General features: G+C 37.6%; 1 protein-coding gene across 2 annotated transcripts in view; it reads right to left on the reverse strand.

Annotated features, from left to right (window-relative positions):
* The window catches only part of FRMD3 (FERM domain containing 3), a 153,118-nt gene that overhangs the window by 67,252 nt on the left and 65,085 nt on the right, over positions 1–20,781 (reverse strand). Inside the window, exons 3-4 of one of the 2 annotated variants that reach the window (XM_032206751.1) lie at positions 9,338–9,380; positions 735–813 (exon numbers count right to left, since the gene is read on the reverse strand). In XM_032206751.1, coding sequence (XP_032062642.1) covers positions 735–813; positions 9,338–9,380 — 122 coding nt within the window. The remainder of the gene's footprint in view (positions 1–734; positions 814–9,337; positions 9,381–20,781) is intronic. The other variant, XM_032206752.1, reaches the window with a different exon arrangement.

A 20,781-nucleotide genomic window follows, 5' to 3' on the forward strand; every position in this document is an offset into this window, starting at 1 on the left:
GTGCAGAGGTAAAAATAGCTGTTACTTCCCTACATTTTTGCCCACTGCTCTTCTTGAAAAATATCTGGAGTAACAGCATATTCAAAATGGTTAACAGGAAGGACAAAAATCCCATTCATTAAGTACTTCTGATCTATTGCATAGGCGTATTTTCAAAACACTGGAAAATTCCAATGTAAGCAACAAGTCTTCTTAACCTCTACAGTAGCTATACTTTAAAAATATGCATACGTTTCACTTCTACATGTTTACTAAATTCCATCCATGCTTTAGAAATACTATAGTGTTCCTGGTCCTAATGACACACACTTCAATTCAAAAATTCAATTAGAAAAAAAAATCATGTTCCTGTTAAAAAAAGATAGAGTCGCTACTGAATTAACTTCACAGTTTATTTCGCACACACAATAAAAGAAAATGTTAGAAACAAAAGAAACTTAATAAAGTCCACAATCCTTCCATGTGCAAGACTCAGTATAAAACTTGCCCAGCAATTTGATCGTTGCCACTTCCTGGAAGTTCTGCAACAGTATCACTACTTCCCTGTATGTTAGGAAAAGTCCCCTTAAGCTGCTTTTAAATCTCCATAGTTATCATAATAAATTAAAAAGATTATCAGTAGTGCAAACGTCTGTCTGCTATAACATTTTCTCATAAACAGTGAGAACCCTAGCCTATGCAACAAGCAGTCTTATTTTGGACTTGCTAAAAATGTACAGACAAAAAAAAAATACCTGGTGAGCTCTTCTTTAATCTTCAAGGGTTCATGTGGGTAGAATTTCACTCTAAAGCACATGGTATATGGTGGATGAGCTGAAAGATTATAAAAAAAAAAAAGGCATGAGAACTGTAGCAAACATTACTGTCTCAGATATTCTGAAGGAACTGCCTCTTACAAAGTCCACGTGAAGATCAGCTTTGAAGAATTAGGCAGGGAATCAAACAAAACCAATACATATTATATATGTCTATGAGAAGAACTGAATAAATGGCAAAGGCTAAAGCACATGCAAAATACTGACAGCCTGTGCAAAGCAATTATACATGGTTTTGCACCTCACAGGGCTTATTGCTTGATCCAAGCAGTATGAAAAACACTTGGACTGCTCTTTTGAGTATATTTTTGTTGTTTGTTTGTTTTTTCCTTCCTCCTTTCCTTTTGGCAAATGATAAATAGGAAACATTTGTGTCTGATCACAATGAGGTATGAAGGTATTATGAATAACTGTTGTTCCTGGTAATGATAATGCCCAGACAACAAAATGGAAGAACGCATTAATTAATTTTGGCTAAGTAAGCTAGAGACAGGACTGTTTCTGACTCCAGTATTTAATAATACTATGTTACCTCCTCCTCAGCTAACTTATCAATAGTAGGCCTAAAATACACTTTCATTTCTAGGATGGAAGGATGGGAAGAAGGGAAGAAGGGAGATGGAGAGTGGGGGAGGGGAAAAGGTAGAAGAGTGGAAGGGAGAGGGGGGGGGAGAGGGGAGGGGAGACAGAGGAAAAGAGAAAAAAAAAAAAAAAAAAAAAAAAAAAGCAAAAAGAGAAAGACTATCACAGTTACAGAAGATTTCTCTTTACATAGGCTCACATCCCACTGTTGCATCTTTGATAGTGTTCAAGATATTACCTAATCCTACACCAGTGATCTTTTGGTGATTACAGATGGGGTTGAAAGCAAACAAAAGACCATTATTCTAATAAAAAGGAATCTTGCCATAATCGTAATAGGATAAAAGTGTGAAAATAAAGTAGAGAACTTAAAAATTTCAAATCAGGCACAATACAAAGGTATGAAAAGCCCTCAGAGTTATCTGTAGCCTGATAACACTAGTGTTAGATTTCAGTGAGAAATGAGAAGAAAAATATTGCAACTTCAAAAAGTAAAGGGTGGGGGGAGAAAAGCCACAGCTCTATTATACAAGCCATGGTAACTCTCAGATAAACTGCAGGTAGACTCATTAGAGAGCATGAGAATGGATCAAGCACAAAGGCAGAACTGCTGTCCTCAGCTCTGCTAGCAGCACAAGAGGACTCTACCAAAATGTTGACCAGCATTTTTAGACAGCCAGAAAAAGAGGAAGAATTGAGGTTTCAAATTAAATGGGAATATGTGATCATTGCACTTATAAGTGTCCTAGAGACACAAGCGTAGCATTATAAACCTATTAAAATACTTAAAACACAAAATTTTCTACATGCAGCTGTAGTAGTTACAGTAGTTCTCAACATGTATAGACTTAACAAGTTTTTATTCTTTTTTTTTTAATTATTTTATTTTTAAGGAAAGTATTTATGCAACTTAGTGAAATATAGTGAAATATAGGTACAAAATATACTAGTTAGTTTTAAAAGTCCCTTATTCTTAACATATATTCAAGGCACAGAGTCAATCTAACCTTCCTGAATCTTGGAAGAGATGGTGGTTTTACAGAAGGAAAAGAAAAAAAAAGTGGAAGAAAAGTACAGACCAAAAATGCAGTGATAATGGAAGAAGAAAACTGGTGAAACAGAATTATGTTTTGCTTACTGTAATCTATCAGTAATTACTAAGCTACCAGAAAAATTTACTCTAGCATCTTCTCAAGTTTACTAGTCCATTGGCTTGCGCAAAACTACTAGTACTTGGTTCAACAATCCTGATATTACTGGTGCTACTTTGGCTGCAGTATTTACCTGCATGCTGCAAATTTCCAGAAACACGTCTGTGGGTATCACATCATTCCATGGTATATAGAAAAGCAACAGAAAATAAAAATGCATTACATTTTCTGTTATGGTTCTTATCCTTTGGAGGGTTCAACCACTCTTGAAGATAAAAGAATATTTTACCCTTTCAAGGCTTCCACATTTTTTCTTAATATGGTTAGTCAGCCTCAATTAAAAAAAAAAAAAAAAAAAAAAAAAAGTTGGTTTCACTTCTTTTTTTTTTCCTTGTTTAAATAACTTATTTGAGACATGGGGAGGAATATCAGAAGAGCTGGGGAGTGAGAAATAAAAAGTGCAGATAAAAAAGAAAGCCAGGAAGCAGCAACAAAAGGTAATGGAGAAGGAAAAAAAAAAAAAAAAATCCTTAAGTGTTCTCTAGGCATGGTCTGAACATTCAAGGTAATCAAATCTGGACAAGGCCACTGAAGGCAAGAGAAGCACTAAGAATGCTTTCTGTGGGTTTTGGCTCAGATGTGACTGCAGCATTGACTTAAAGTGACTGGAAATTGCCTGTGAAACAGACAACATTGCTACCACCTTCCTGCCCTGTAGTGGCAAACTAGAAGGTAAACTGAATTCAATGTCCCAGGAAGTAAAACAGTCACCAGACAATGTATAAAGAAATCACATTGCACAGAAAAAGTGAAAGATAATGTATATAATTGTAAATGATTCCATCTTTTCTTAATAGCCTTGTTACAACTAAGTAAGGGAGAAAAACTTGTCCTTTCAGAATATGGATCCATTTACAAAACTTGATAGAAAAGTCAACTTGTATTAAATGAATATTAGATACTCCTCAGGATTTAAAAAAAAAAAAAAAAAAAAAAAAAAAAAAAAAAAAGGAAGAGAAAATTAAATCTCCTGATAGATTTAAAACTAGTTTGTGCTTGAAATGGGAATGCAGAAATAAGAACAGCTAGTGCATAGCTCTGATAGCTCTGCAAGGCCCTACCCAGTACAAGCCTACCACAAGACATTAAAAAGGTACTGAAATACCCAAATTTTTAGATGTCAGTGAAATGACTGAAACTTTGGCTGTGGTAAAAATTAAAAAAAATAATAAAAGGAATAAAGGTGTAAGAGCCAAGCTCTGCTGCTATGTAGTAGCTGCAGAAAAGCAACAGCTGTCCCCGCAAGGAGTATCATAGGGAGAAAAGAACAGCATAAACTGAACTAAATAACAGCCCGCAATCAGTCACCAGCTACGTTTATAATAGAAATGTTGTACTTGTAGCAGGAGGACAGTACATGACCGAATTATACTTAAACACACAGAATATTCAGGAGATTGGGCAGGACAGTTTGAAGGCTTTGCAAGCCCTTTCCTAGACACAGGCTTCTGTAACAATATTCCTCCTCAGGAGAGCAGCAAGGAAAGCAAAACAAGGCTGCTGTAGCCTGCTAAATAGATTTCCTTTCTCAGCAACACTCACACGAACAGCACAATTCTGACCTGCAATATGAAATATTGAAAAGAATGTGACCCCATCCATCCAATTAATCTCCAGATGTGTTACAATGTGGTACCCTTCAATTACAGAAAGAAACAGTGGATTCTCTTTGTCTGGTCCACTTTCCCCAAATAGACACCAAGCCACAAACAATGAAATTCGAAACATGAAAGGGAGAATGCATGCAACTATCCACTTTCCTCCCCATCTTAATTTAAAAGTGGATCATAAACCTGATGTTCCTCCAAAACCACAAATGACTATATAAGTGTTTATTAAGGCCTTTGTCTTATGGATTTACAGCACTGGAGAAACACACAAGAGAACCTGATATTCTTTCATTCTCTATATTCTTGTAGTGGAAAGCAAGACAGGCAATGGATTGCATCAGCTCAAGAAATGAGATTGTTAAACCAGACAATTCCTCTATTCCTCAAAATTAAAATTACTTGCTACCTCTTACTCACACATTAAAGTGTATACACTACAAAAACAAACCTTCCCAAAACAGAACTCAATTTTTAGACGAATGTTTCTTCAACACTGAACCAGTCTGAATGCAATCAGGGTTATAATTCCTGTAAGCCTTTTCTCTCAGAGTGGTCCTTTACCTGTCAGATAAGGAGGAGCTGTTGCAGTGAAACGCCCAAGGCTTTGTAAGGATATCCTATCATCACAAGCTATGCTTTCTCACTAAAATGATTCACAATTACAGTCATTTCAAAGGATTTTAGTGCAGAGAACAGTACTGACTGCAAACTCTGTCACAACAGGGCTGTTAGTTTACCAGTTTATGTGTTAACAGCACACAGGAGATGAAGGTAAAGAATGAATAAAACTACTTAAGTTATGTCAAATGCTGAAACCTTCAACAGCATGACCTAGCTTCTCATGAAGGAACAGTACACAAGTACACACAGTGTGAAAGATTTTTTTTGTGGCAACCGATTGTATGTTTTAATATTTCAGTTGCCTTTGACTAAAATAAACTATCCAATGTACTAGTCAGTAACAAGCTCTTAGTTGAAAAACAAAACAAAGAGGGATGTGGGAAAGATACTCCTTGGCACAGACACCAGTGTGCAAGGAACTCAGTTTCAGGTGCATCTATTTTTAAGCAATTGCTCCTGAATCATTTAAGTCTTCTATGTATGTGAAACACTTACAGGGAATGACAAGACTAAGAAAAACTACACATTCATACTAACATTTCCTTTGTTGACCATTCATACTAACATTTCCTTTGTTGACAGACAACCTGAAACAGAGGAAAAAATATTTAAGAGAAAATATGTATTTTTAAAAGACAGTGAACACCTTGATTGAAGTTCTAGAAGTGTGAAACAGAGGAAAAAGGATGGAAAATTCTCAGCTACCACTTCTGGGAAGGATGTGTTTTTAACCACCTGCTTTTCACCCAGCGTAAACACTAGCTTCTGCAAAGATCTGTACTGGCAGTGCTGTTTGTTTTATGGCAGACAACTTCCTGTATCGCTCTTTGATGTTACAAAGTCTCTGAACTACATTATCCTACCAAAAGCTACTGCTCATAAAAAAAAAAAAAAAAAAAAAATATTTTACACTCAAACTGTCACGCTCACTGACGCTGCAGAAGGACCTCTGGGGAACACTAAGACGTGTGCTGTTAATTCTATATACCTTCTCCCTTAACATGTGAATCAGATGTTTATCCAGACCACTGGCTGAGCATGTATAAGACAAAACACTACCCCATGCTTTTATTTTATATTTAAGAGATACCTGATCAAACCTCTAACTGTGGTGTCTTCCTCATTGTACTTAATTAGTTACAGTACAACACAGGGCAAGGTAGATTTTCATCAACAAGTTATGAAAATGTTTCAAATTGTGTTATTAAATATGCATGGGGTCAAAGATAAAGAATATAGGGTGCTCAGGTTAGTGCCAAAATAATCACATGAAATTTCCTGTCTTCACTATGCATGGATTTACAAACAACATATTCGGTTAAATTCTTTCTTAGATTTGTACTGAGGCATGAAAAATTACTTATGAGTTTAAGAATTTGTTTGAGAGTTTTGCACAGTCCATCTCTACGCCTTCATACTCATTTTCCTTGGTTCATTCCAGCTATTCACCAATTTGACAACAGCATTAGAGATGAAGGAAATTTATATTTCTTAGCAAATTCCAGTGGCCTGACACAGGCAAATATCCTTCTGGCACTCCTTTCTCAGATTATCTGAGATGTAAGACAGTAAGAAAAATGTACATTTTGAATTCAGAGAAACAAAACTGATCCTGTTCCACTGTCATCAAAAACAAAACCCATATACTTGGATATTTTCCACGACCCATGTTCCAGAAGAGTTACATTCTTATTATACAAATTAACCTTAACAATGAATAGGGGGGAGGAGGGGGGAAGGATTAGAGAGAGAGGATGAAAAAAATGTCCTTTAAAACATTACTGCTGAAGTGACCAGTAGGACTTACACTGAGACGTTTCCACACATTAAAAAAAAATACAAAAGCTTTAGAAGATAGCCAAATGGAGAGGTGCTTTATTGCCAACATCAGGGGGAGAATAACAGTATAAAAAAAAAAAAAAAAAAAGCATGCAAAGAACATAAACACTGGTTTAAAAAGACCTTTATCTACAAAGATACCTTAGGTAGCCTTATAGGGAACTTTTAAATGCATGTCTAGAAGCACAGTGCTCACTGTTCCTAATAGCCAGCCATCAACTGACTTCAGACATTACAAACAAGACGGGTAGTCATTCAGACACGACTAAAATTGCACACACACACACACCCCGCCCCAGCAAAATTAGTAGCAAAAGTGGCTGAGGCACTTAGCTAGGATTTACACATCATATTAGGACAAAATCATTTCAGTGAAGACAGAAAACACAAGGCTGTATGAGTAATTACACAGCAAAACTTGTTAGTGAGTAGGGGAAAATAAGTTCCCCACAAATGGTAGCTGAGATGAGGCATGCAGATGTTTTTGCTGCAGGTATCCAAGTGCCTTGTAATCATATGTAAATCAAAGCATACTATTGAATTTAGAATATTTTAAATCATTATTATTAAATACAAACTACTCTTGCATCAGAGGAAATGAATATCTGTTCTTACAAAACAGATCATTTCATTGCCATCTGAATTTCTTAATGGCGAACAAAGAAAAGGAAGCCTCCACCTAATAGGCTCACTGTGAACAGCTTCCTGCCACTACTTCTCCCAGAAGTCAGATATACATAATGTATGTTCTGTTAACCAGTCACTTCACTGCTTCAGTTTTTGCTTTCCACCTGCTGCTAATTTCAGTCCTCACTTAGGTCATCTGAGACAGTGATGCATTTTAAATTAATATTGATAATTTATGAACTATCATCTGAATCTAAATATTGTCATAGTGAATTGAATATTTTTAGAAAATATATGAATTAACCTTGTGTGTCTTTAGAAACTGTTTCATATTCTACTACATAATATATTTTTTAGAAAAATAAATTGAGAGGTTCCTGATACAAAACGCTTACAAATGCATCTTTGTAAAGAAACCTGTGGCAGAGAAAGATACATTTAGCCATAATCTATGTGGATGCTACACTTTTACATAAAGTATATATTCTTGTTTTGTTTCCTTAAAGCACCTGTTATGGTAGCAACTGAAGTCCTTCATCTGTGACAAAAAATAAAGTTATGCAGCATTAAACTGAAGTTGCTCATAAAAAGCCAATAACACATTTAATTCTGTTTGTGTGCTAAATCTAAGGATGATAACAAAACACCTTTGTTGGCCTCTAATTCTAATTTTCTGTTGTTGTTGATAACCTTATATTAGCTGCATTTTATTTTGCTTCTTTCTACATACTTTCAGAGTTTTGATTAGGAGTCTTCAGCAAAAGCCACACAAGCCCTCTGATAAGCCCATCACATCACAGCATCTATGGAATTTATTGACTACCATCGATCACATCTAGGCAACATCTATATGCAGATAGAGTTGTTTTCAATAAATGAAAACACACTCAGTGCACCTATTGGCAGAGTTCCTGAATTTGTTGCTACGCGAACTGCATAACACTTCAGCTACCTAAACACTAGACACTAACAGTTCACACTGAATATGCTAGGCACGTGTGTGCACACTTATATGTACACATATACCCATCTTGCAGTATATGTTATTATAGCATTAGTGGAAGAATTTTTTGAAGTATTCCACGTCATCCAGCCAACAGGTAGGGGGTTTTCTGTTTGCTTGTTTTTACATATCTGACAATCTCTTTAATCTCATCTGATTTTAAAATAAACAGTCTCCCATACAAAAGATGCCTTGTATTCATGCTTAAAACACAAAGGAATTGCAAACAAAGGGGTACGTATGTGAGTAAAATTCTCCTTCATTTCATAAATTAAGTAGACAGAGAACTTCTATTACACAACTCCCAGTGACCTAGGTCAAGTCTTCAGGAACAGCAAAATAAACACACTATTCTACTGTTGGATGTAAACTTCTGAGTATCAAAGTACATATGTTTAATGAAGAAGTTCTCACAGTTGGACCATTTAATGAAAAAGATGAGACAGATCAGAGCATGTCAAAAAGACAATTCAAATGACACATTTCTATTTAAGGAGTTGTTTTGAAATAATAGTTATAATTTTCCACTTGTCTATGGCAGGAACTCACCACCTAAACTGCCAGTACCTAGCACCTGAGTTTACTTGGCTGCAGCAATGACCTTAAACTAACGTTCTGCATTGGCAGGAAGCAAGGGGTTGTGGAAAGCAAGCAACCAACCACCACCAACAGCATCAACAAACAAGCAAACACAAATAACACCGCAGATTGTCACACTCCATCTTCCAGTGGCTGACTATAGCTGACTTAAATAGAGACAGAACATACAGGTCTTCTCCTCACCAAATCTGCTGCTCCACAAAAGTCAGCTGTCTCCAGTCTTGCACAGTAAAGGAAAGCTCTTGATGTGCAGAGTTGTGGGGGAAAAAAAGTGAAATGAGGGTAGCATGGATTTTCTAGTAGACAGGACATGAAAGGCCTCTTTCCACCAGGAAATAAATAAAGTACATTCTAAATTACTGCATGGGAGCACAGAAAAACCTTTGGGCATTTCAAAAGTAGATTAAAACACGAGCTCTCAACACTTACATTTCATTTGTTTGAAGATGGACTTGTTGGGCTCAAGCCAGTGCTGGAAAGGCAAAGCAAAGTTCAGAGGTTAATACAAATCACAGAGGCAACAGCATCCTTGAAGATGTATGTGGTACCAAAGATAGGAAGTATGATTTTTGCTTCACCAGGCACACAAACTAGAAAAACCACTTCCATGCAGTTATAATTTACAATTGTAGTGTACAAACATACTTGATCTTATCACATTTGTAAAGTGTAGTTGAGACAAATATAAGACAAATATTTCACATACAAATTTAAAGCAGTCATGCTCTACTGATCTATTTGCAGTGGACATTTTAGTCTTACACTTTCAACCATTTTTTTCTAAAAGAATGATCATAATGAACAAGTAAGACAGACTACTCAGAAAAGTAAACATCTGTTTGTTATTGCTTTTACAGTCCCTATAACTAAAGTATCTATCAATACTGTACTCTCAGTTAGTACCCTCAGAAAAGAACAACGTTGTGTTTCCTAGGAAAAATTAACAATCTGAAAGGGAAAATATCATATTTTTCCATGAAATGTTTACTTTATGGATAGTCAATGCACAATGAGGAGATATGGATGCCCACCAGTTGGTTTTTAAGTTTGCAAAGAAGGACTGCAAATGGAAATGCAATGGGGAAATAAATAAATAAATAAATTTTCACTTTTTATTCTCCTAGAAAAATAAACTCAGATGCTTCCATGACAAAAAGCTATGCTCACATTTTTGTTAAGAGCCTTAACGCATCTCCTGCTAACACTAGCTGAACCATTGGGAGGATGTTTTGATTGACAAAAGAACATGCTGATATTGAAGCACCACTTCTGACCACTGCCAAGAGCATTTGTACAAGGATTTTTCCCGTAAGCAAAAAAATCTCCACACTAAAATGAGATTTGTGCTGCAGAAGCAGCTGGTCAAAAAGCATACTATTCAGTTTTAATAAGCATAATCAACACTGTCAGGCCTTGGACCAAGGGGGTTGCATTTTTAACTTTTTTCATTCTATCTCAAAAACCCTATAATATACTGCAAAATGACAACAGCATTTGTAAAAATGTGTAATATTAAAATACCTTGGAAAGAAGATTTCCAAGATTTCCAAACTTCTGTGGACTTTCAGAAATTGTCATATATAGTTAACAGCAATATTGGATTTTCTTTTATGTATTTCTGTTTGAAACTTGCTTGCCACTTTGAAACTGATATAGAACACTGGTACTCAATAAATAAATAAATAAATAAATAAATAAAGCCACCAAACAAAAGAGAAAAAGAACCCTGAGCCCTAACCAATTAACAACAACAAAAAAAATTCTTCCTCTTCCTTCTACCCAGTACATCTCTTTTTGGGAGGTAGGGAAGAAGAAAGAAACACTAAGAAAACAATCCTGTCACCAGCTTACCAGAATTGTCTAGCTTGTTTTAATCTTTTCTAGACCACAGAGATGCATTATTTCTTCATCTTTCTCTGAAGGAATGGTGAATGGATTGGCAGTGAGGTTTGTTCAGAAAGTGGTAAAGTAATTCAATAAATCTGCTGCAGTCTGAAGTACTTTATAGATATATAATCCAGAATTAATTAACAGACAAGATACCAGTCAGGTCACATGGATATGCAAATTTACTTTCCTTAATCTATTCACACGCCTGCCTCACCTCCACCAGGATACAGACAGTTCTAGCTGAAGACTCAGACAGAAGAGAGGAACTTGGACAAAGTACAGTCCTGTGCTCTTCCCAGGGAGCCGAAAGTTAAGAGGTATTTCATTATTTTCATCTAGCCTGAGCAGGACAAAATTTGCTTGATATTTCCCTTTAAAAGGCCAAGCTGAAATACCAGCACAGCTTTTATGGATATTTGAAAAAGTCAATTACCTATTCTAACAAAAAGCAAAGGTAAAAAAAATTGCAAATATGAAACCCTCACAATTCATCATATGAATAGTGAAAAAGGGCAAACTGGACAGAACAATTAATCCAATTATCTTTATTTAATTAAGGAAGGCAAGAAGTGAATGGAGCAGGAACCAAAAAATATCCCTGAGCACCACATAAAATAGGCTGTGTAAACATGGATCAAATGCCTCATGCACCAAACTCCCAGGAACACGGATTTATCTCATGTATCCAGAAGCAAACAGATGTTTCACCAAGACCTGATTTTCATGGGTTAAAAACAGATAGAAAAGAAACAGCAATTAAGCAGTCTAGACTTTCACTTGGAGGTCAGAGAACTGACAGGCAGCTTTTAGGAGCTCAGATTTCCGTGGTGACCTTCTGTCAGTACAAACATGTAGGCGATTCAACTGAATCTCCCAGAAAACTAAGCAGTTACTTTATAATTTGTGATGATTTTCAAAGGCACAGCAATTAGATGCCAAGTGCTGTCTGAGTGTCAGGGGAAGACAAACACCTAGTCACTGCTAGTACTTCTGAAAATAGCCACCCCTATATTGTTTGCATATTTCAATTTGATTTTTAGGAAAGATTTTCCCCTGAGTACTTATCTTCCAGCCTTACAGTGTTAACTATTAATAATTAATAACTGTGCCTCCTCACTACTATATTCCTGCTATATTTATTCCAAGATTAATTAGCTGTTATAGCTAGGACCAGATTAAGGTTCCTATGAATTCATACAGGGTTTTCTGCAGCAATTTTCAATTGAAAAGCATTTGTCATTGCAAAATGTCTTTATGTTTCAAATGTGTGGGGTTTGTTTTTCACATTTTTACTGAAAAAGAAAAAAAAAACACTTGAAAGGAAAATATAATGGTTCATCTTGAATTAGCTTCTTAGGCAAATTTTTTAAAGTATTTTAGATCTTCAATTATAAAAAAGTTTCATTACTACAGTATGCCACATCGTCTTGTCGGAACAGACCACAAGTGTTTCAAACTCTCTTGTAAAGCTAACACCTAACAGGACAAATAAAACAGACACACGACATAAACCAGACTTAAGCCTGGAACCCTAGACAAGAATTTAATTTATCTCCATCTAATGAAATGCACAAACTAGGAACAAAGAAAAAAATCTTACAGAGCTTCATTTTTGCCTGATGAATTTCACCATGGTCCATACAGGCTGCTTTAATTGGACAATGGCATATGCTCTCACACTAGCTTGGCTTTATACAGGATAGTTCTTAATAATGATCACAAATCATTCCTTCAGCCTCCTGTTTCTGAGAGGGAACACTATTAACCTCGTCATCATCTAGCACAGAAGAAAAGACTTTGGTCCTAATCCAACTAACATCTGTTACTAAGGCCCTTGTGTGGAAATTCATGCTCAACACTGACAACTTCTAGTCTCTTGTGCTGAAAGAAGTTTGGGTAGGAGATGGGTATCTGGATGGTCAGCCAGACGTCCTTGCATAAGCAGAAGGCAGAGAGCAAGTCACTTAGAGGTCTTGAAGATCAGTCACAAGGATAGCTACTGACTCTTCATGCTTCAAGTGCCAATGGTGAGTAAGCAAAATACTACAGATAATCACCTTTGGTCTTTAGATCCTAAAATATGCTTAAAATTGTCTTCTGTCCTTCAGTAACTACAGGCTCTCTCACTAAGGGTTCATTGCAACTGCAAGCTGTGCTTCAGACTAGAGCAATTTTTACTTTGTAAATACAGCCCTCACTTCTGATCAGCATTTAAGTGGCACTGAGTAATCATTAGCGTGGCCAGGTGTGTGCCTGCTTACCCAGAAATGCTGAGTAGCTGATGTGCTACCAGCTTCCACTGCAAAAGATCAGGAAAGCAAGGACACCACACAAGGGTAAATGCTCCATTCTAGTAAGTCAATTTAACTCTGCAAACACTGATGTGCTACTGGAAAAGATACTGCAGCCAGCAACCTGCTTCAAATGCAGTCATCCACTGCAAAGCTCAGGCAAGACTGAGTTTGGTCTCAGTACAGCACAGGGACAAGGCTTTTCGAATAAAAAGGGGGAAGAAAAGAACACGCAATATTCTGTACCTATTCTCACAGTCCTTGTAAGGGGTCAGGTATCATTATAATCCCCATATTGCTCTTCCTCCACGTTGTGACAGACACTCTACAACACAAAGATGTGTGCTCCATCTCCTCCTCCTACAGACTCTTGTTCAAGCCTGGCCTAAAACAAAGCTAAGCTCCTAAGCAATTCCCAAGCCAGCCACTTGGGACTTGACCAACCGTAAGGGCAATGAACTCAGTGACTCAACACAAGGTTTTTGATCTAGTCTCTGTGCTTGCAGGAGGAATGTTAATGAAGGGACAACCAGAAGTGGTGAAACACCAACACTTAATATTTAAATTATCTTCAGCAAGCAATACCCAATCAGGTACCCAGTCACATGTGCATACAGTGAAAGAATGAGAAGAGCCAGCAGATATCACAATAATAATCTGGACATGGAAGGCTTTGATTGAAGATTTTAAGGAACAGAAGAAAGCAGGAAAATGGATAGATGCATAAAAACACTGCTAAAAAAATAAATAAAAAAAATATATTTCTATTTAAACCTCATCCCTGTATTAATCTTTAAAATGAATACCTACCCTTCCCCTTTAATAAAAAGCAAAAGCAAAAGCAAAATCAATTTGCTTTAGCCTCAAGGCAGTGACTTGCACCAGGTCACTGCCTGCCAAAATTTAGACTCAGAACAATAGTAACAGTATCCAAAGCTAATGGCAGCTCAGACAAGGGAAATTAATTGGGTGCCTGCTCTATAGCAGACAAATGACCCATGGCACCTGCATGTCTCTTTCTTCATGCCCTGGGGCTGACACCATTTATTCACGCCTTCTGGAATATCTAAAACAAGAATATCGATACTGTTCTGTTGCAGTAAAGGAGCTGTTCCTCTCTACTGTTCTCATAAAACAACCCTAGCTGGCAGTGCACTAAGCAAAAAGAAACAACAAACATCACCAACACAAAAATGAATCTGGTCCAGAAACAGTACCACACATGGGAACAGAAGCAATATTTGTACAACTCCAGGCTGAAATTTATTAAACAAATTTCCAAATTCTTACTCTGTCATTCCAAACACACTGGCATTTTCAGAGAATGTCCAATGCTCTAAGTTACAGTAGCTCAACTGATTCATAACCTCTATATCAGCTGAGCATCTGGTCCTAAAATCTGCACATATTGATGTATGCATGGAGCTGCCACACTCTGGCAGCCAACAGCTTCACAACTGATGGAAGAATGATCTTTATTTTTATCAAATCAGCCTGCACAATTTTTCGGTTTACAAGGTTACTAGTCAAAGACATTTCAGTTAGCAGCATTAGTGCTAGATTAAGTGTGTATATTCACATTGTTTTTTCTATTTGTGCAGAAAATTTTGTTTACTGTTCACAAATACACCTCTACTGCTAAAAGCAAGTGCCCATTTAACTCAGCACTCTATCCCTGAAAATGGCCTGAAGGAAACACTTAGAAAAAGGACAAGAGTAGTTGCTGTATTATTCACTGGGCTTGCTGTCCAGCAGAATCCTTTACATTAGCCTCCATTTGTTTGTTAGTCTTTGTAGACTTTCACCAATTTATCTGAACATTTATTTTTCAACATATTTTTGGGTATTTTTGGCATCAACAACAATAAATTTTATGGCTAGATATAGTAATTTTTAAAAAGTGATTTGGTACATCAATTATTCATGACTTTAAGTGCCCTTAGTTCTAAGAATTACCTAGCAAGGTTTCCCTCGTCATCCTCTCCAAGCCATTTTATATTGCATTTTCTACTCAATCTATTACCCCTTTTCCTGGCCAAATTATCCTGGTCTAATCCAGCTCTCTTTGCATGAAAGCCTTTATGTCATTCTCATGTCCTTCTCTGATCCTTTTCTACTTCTACTATATTTTTTGAAACTGCATGACCTTACTGTACACACTGAGCAATACCACATTGAGACCTTATGCAAAAGCACATAATTTTTTTGTGATAACTCTGTACAGAGATATTCGTATACACAGAGAAGCATTAAAATTTTATTTAAACTATGGCTGTGGTAGTCTAGCATTCAGTTTGTAATACTTCTGCTCTACCCCTTCAAAGAAACTGGAAATCTCAGTTCTCTTTCTATAGGTGTATGGAGTCTTAAAAGTCATTATGCAAAGATGTAGCTTTGTTAAACTTAGGTTGAAAATTGACTGTTTTCTCCTTCTGTCAACTTTCACCACCCCCACATGGAACTAAGTACACAACTTGAAAAACATGTATTAAATAGCTGCTGCTGTTAAAGCAGAGATCAGCTGTGCCCAAGACTTGCTGACTTTTTCAAAAAGTGTCTCTGATGAGGCATTATACACGTCATATACATGCCCCATTAAAAACAGAACTGCTACTTCATGATAAAAAAATCTATTATTCAAGGACAGAAGTCTCCAATTTCCTTTATTAGTAAATACTGAGACAATGCTGAACAGCTTGGGCTGTAAGACTAAACAAATGGTCTGTCCAGGTCCATTACATGTGATGTACCCTTGAATACAAAAGGGATTCTCCAGCAGCCTTGCTAGTGAAATAAGCATGTAATCTGTCAGAAAGCTGCCTGTGTAAAGATGTGCCTATCAATTTTTAGTACTTCTAAGCTTGAAAGCATAAAGAAGATTGGATTTGTGACAGTTTTCTAAGGGACGACAGACAAGAGTACCAGCAAGACAGTAGTGCACAATGTCGTCTTTTTAACAATACACGGAGACAGGCTCCAGGCTCTGGGGAAGTCAGAAAATCCCACTGTATTCACAGCCACTACTCCAGATCTCCTCTGTTAGTGGGAGTGTGTTGACACAACAGTTTTGCTGAGTTAAAGGCTCTGTTTTCATACTGTCAGGCATACACTTGCAGAGCTAGAACTACTACACACTACACTGTTCCCACTCAACCCAGCAGCCTGTTCAAATGAGAAAGCACCTTACTGCTTCAGGGTGACTACAGTCTCAAACACTCCTACAGCAAACAGTGAGATTTCACAGATGCTATAGGGTCCTGCAAAGTCTTTTCATAACACCTAACTCTTCCAATCTACCTCTTAGATAGCTCCAAGGTGTTTTTACCTAACTACCACCACCAAAAAAATATAAAAACAAACAAACAAAAAAACAACACCAGTTTAATTTTGCACATTTCCAACTTTAAATCTGCTCAGATGCTCTCCTAAAGAGATTTAAAGAACAGATTTCATCACACTACCATATTCCTTTGGTCCAGTCCTCCACTCTTCTGAAAACCAGTGGCATCCCTCAACAAGAATCCTTCCTCTAGCCAGAGCTGCTGAAGAGTAGATGTATTATTTCACCTTAGCCCCATCTCCCACGAGCCCAAATGATGCAAAACAGGTGCTGTGCCAACCTGGGGCCTCTGGCACAGAATTAGCTATGCTGTATATCCTCAAGGGTGAGAGTGTGATAACTGACCTCAATATAATAGGTAATACAAGGAAAAAGTATCAATACACAGTTCCTTGAGCAGCAGAGTTAGTAATACCTTTTCCCGGTATGTCTCCACTTATGTCTAAAAAATGTACAAGCTCCAAATGAAGATCCATGGGTTCTCACAGTATCTCTCTTCACTCTTTAGATTCCCTATGGGACCCATGTGTACTGCAGCATTTCACTTAGTAAGAAGAAGAACAGGGTTTTACTCACAGGTATGGCAGCTCATCTTTGTGAAATCTTATGGGAACTTACTGCTTGAGACTTATATCCTCAGCCAGATTTGACTGAATCTGGCTACAAGAGTTAACTACAATAGAGAATCAGGGAGAAAGGCCATATACCTAGTTTCCCCAGGAATATAGAATAAAAATTCAACAGTTAACTTATGAACACTAAGAACTCATTAGTTCCTACTATAGTGCAATTAGATGCAATAAAATGGTGTATTGCAATTTACCACAAACTCTTACTACAAACCTGGCTTTTCCAATGATACTCTAAGGTGCAGTTTCCCCAGTGGGATATCCAAGTGTGACACTAAAAGACAAAACAGCAGAGGTGGAGTAGAACCAACAGTCTTTTAACTACTATTTCAACTTGTGGTCAGTGTTATCATTCCTTTTTCATATATCCAAAGACCTACAAAAAGCTACCATGCTGCATTCAGCCAAGAATGTCTTCCAGGTTTTTTTTTTTGTTTGGAACAGAAAGTGGAAAACCTACAGAAACTTTTTACATAGATCAAATATGCCTAAAATATTCACACACATTAACTTATACAGAAAGAAAGAGTCATTATTAAATGGGGAGGGAAGGAAGGGGGAAAGAAGTATACCTCCCATGGGAGGGACCCCACGTGGAGCAGGGGCAGAGTGACCGTGAAGGAGCATTGGAGACAATGCATTAGGGACTGACTGCAGCCCCCATTCCCCGTTCCCCTGCACTGCTCAGGGATAGGAAGTTGAAGATGATGGATGGGAGGAAGGTGTTTTTTAGTTTGCTTTTATTTTTTTAATGCTCTAGTCTGTTAGTAATAGGCTGTAAATTATTTTAATCTCACTATGATGAGCCTGTTATGCCTATGACGATAATCAGTGAGAGATCTCTGTATCCTTTTTTTGACCTGTGAGCCTTTCTCATTGTATTTTCTAACCCTTTTCCTTTGAGGAGGTGGAGTGAGGGAGTGGTTGTGGTGGAGTTCAGCTTCCCAGCGGGATAGAACCACCACAGTTATCTCCCTATGAAGTCTGATCTTGTTTCCAGAGATCATTTGTGGTTTTTTGTTTGTTTGTTTTCTTCTGGCCAAGCTCTACAAGTAGTACTTGTGACAGGAAGTTATCTTCAACATTCTTTAGAAATGTCCTAGACTTGCTTATCACAGCATTACAATATTCCCTGTCTATGTCTAGGAAGTTGAAATCCCCCATAAGGACAAGAGCTACTGATCCAGAGATTCCTCCTAATAGCCCACAGAATAACTCACCTGAGTGGGCAATCAATAGTAGACACCCACCATGACATCAGCTTTGCTATTCATCCCCTTAATCCTCACCCAGCAGCTCTCTACTGCATCACACTTATCTTCAAAGGCTGTACAATCCAACCTCTCCCATAAAAAACAGTGCACCTCCACCTTGCCTGCCCTGCCTATCCCTCCTAAAGGCTCCTGGTAGGTCTCCATCCCAGCACTCCAGTCATGGGATGCATTCCGCCAAGTCTCATTAATATCAGTGATATCATAGCTCTGAGAAAGGACCAACACTTCCAGTTCATACCAGTCATTCCTCATGCTGCGTTATGTTGGTATACAAGCATTTCTGGTGTGCTCCTAAATCAGCTGCTCCCTGGAGCAGCATAGGTGTTCTCCTCAGCCTTGGCAGACAGCAGTTCACCGTTCCTTGCCTTATCTTCAGTGGTCTTAATAACTCTCCTAAAAATAGTTTTCTTGTTTTAGCTTTTAGTAAAACTTCTTTTAAATATACTTCAGAATCTAGTGCCTAGCTTCTGTTTCTGTTGATCTTTAACATAAACACCTTCAATAAAGTGGTAGAGATCTTAAAATACTTCCAAAAAGATAGTTAAATTTTTTGACCCATTGCTCCCATTAGGTTTTTCCAGGTGTACTGACAGCTGGCTTAAATGAGAAACAAACTCTCTTCCTGAAACTTTATTTTTCCTCTGCTTTATATTATGATGCACATAGAACCATATCCTCTTATGCGCTGTTTTGGTGAACTAAATAGGTTATGCCCTTCCTAATATTGTCTAAAAAAAGCTTTCCATTCTCTTGATCATTCAAATGCTCCTCCTGCTTTATTTAAATTAATCATTCTTGAAAGCAGACAAGCTAGATCAAAATAGCTGAGGCCTCATTAGGATGTAATTACATTAATACATTCCTGAAAATACAATCCTAAGGAACAGACTGTGTTTGCTTTTATCATTGCTACATCATGCTGGTGGCATATTGCCAAGAACAGATCAGGCAATGCTCATTTTATTCATTGTCCTGTACTTCTTTTCCTTTGGGGCACTGATGTATATTGTCACACACATTGTTAAACTCTCCGAATCATAGAATATCCCGAGTTGGAAGGAACCCACAAGAATGACTGAGTCCAACTCATGCTCCACTCCTCCTCAAGAGGAAGCTGTAGGCCTCCATGAGGTCTTCCCTCAGTCTACTCTTCACTACGATGAGCAGACCGAGTGACACTCTCTTACTAGTTTTGTCCACTTTCTATAATGGTGCCCCCAACTGCACGCAGCACTCAAACTGACGCCACACCAGCACGGAGCAGAGCTGGAAAATCCCTTCCCTTGACAGACTGGCAATGCTGTGCCTGATGTACCCCAGGGTACAGTTGGCCCTCCTGGCTGCCAGGGCACCCTGTTGGCTTATATTCAACTTGCCAGCAACCAGAACCACCACCCCCCCATACCTTTCCACAGAGCTGCTGTCCAGCTTCTCAACCCCCTGTCTGTACATATAGCCAGGGTTGCCCTGTCCCAGGTGCAGAATCCAGCACTTGTTAAGTTTCACATAGTTAGTGACCACTCAGTCCTCTGGGTCTGTCAAGATCTCTCCACAAGGCCTCTTTATCCCCCAAGAGAGTCAACAGCTCCTCCCAATTCAGCATCATCTGCAAACTTAGTGTGCATTCACCTCTTACATCCAGACCATTTGTACAAAAAAAAAAAAAAAAAAAAAAAGATGATGAGAACTAGTTCCAACATGGAGCCCTGGGAACCCCACTAGTTACTGGCAGCCAGCCTGATGTGACCCCATTTATTATAACCCTTTAAGCCCAACCCATTAGCCAACTGTTCACCCATCATATTATTTATTTGTCTAGCTGTATGCTGGACATTTTGCCCAGAAAGATACTGTGAGAGACAATATTGAAAGCTTTGCTAAAAATACAAAATATTACATCAGATGGCTTCCCTTGGTCAGCTAGGTGGGTAACCTTGTTGTAGAAGGAAATTAAGTTAATTGGCCCGATAGACTTATGTGCATCCAGACACAGCAGCAAATTCTGCACAAGTTCAGAGTTGGATTTAGGATGAATTATAATCTCCCTTCAAAGCAATTGTTCTCAAATCACCAAATCTAACTTTAGAAAGAAGCTCTTAAAAAAAAAATAGAAATGGATCTTTTGTTTTCAAGCAATACACACAGTGAATTGCATTTACAGATCTTTACTGAACTATATCTTTTACTTCCTGCAGCTTAGCTTTTTAGCCACACACTTAAACAATCAAACCTTGTAATTACAGAAGAGTATTTTTTTGTTTTGATTTGTTTTTGATTTCAGCAAGCTAAACTCACAACTACCAAAATATAAAACCATGGGTAGAATCATTACTTAACCTCATAATTTCAAAACTGTGATTTCTTCTAGTTTTCTGCTGATCCAGTTACTGATCAACTTTGTCTAGCTACAATGCTTGGGACCCAGCACACTTATTCATAATATACCATG

This window comes from Aythya fuligula, chromosome Z (genome assembly GCF_009819795.1).
Source record: "Aythya fuligula isolate bAytFul2 chromosome Z, bAytFul2.pri, whole genome shotgun sequence".
NCBI lineage: Eukaryota > Metazoa > Chordata > Aves > Anseriformes > Anatidae > Aythya > Aythya fuligula.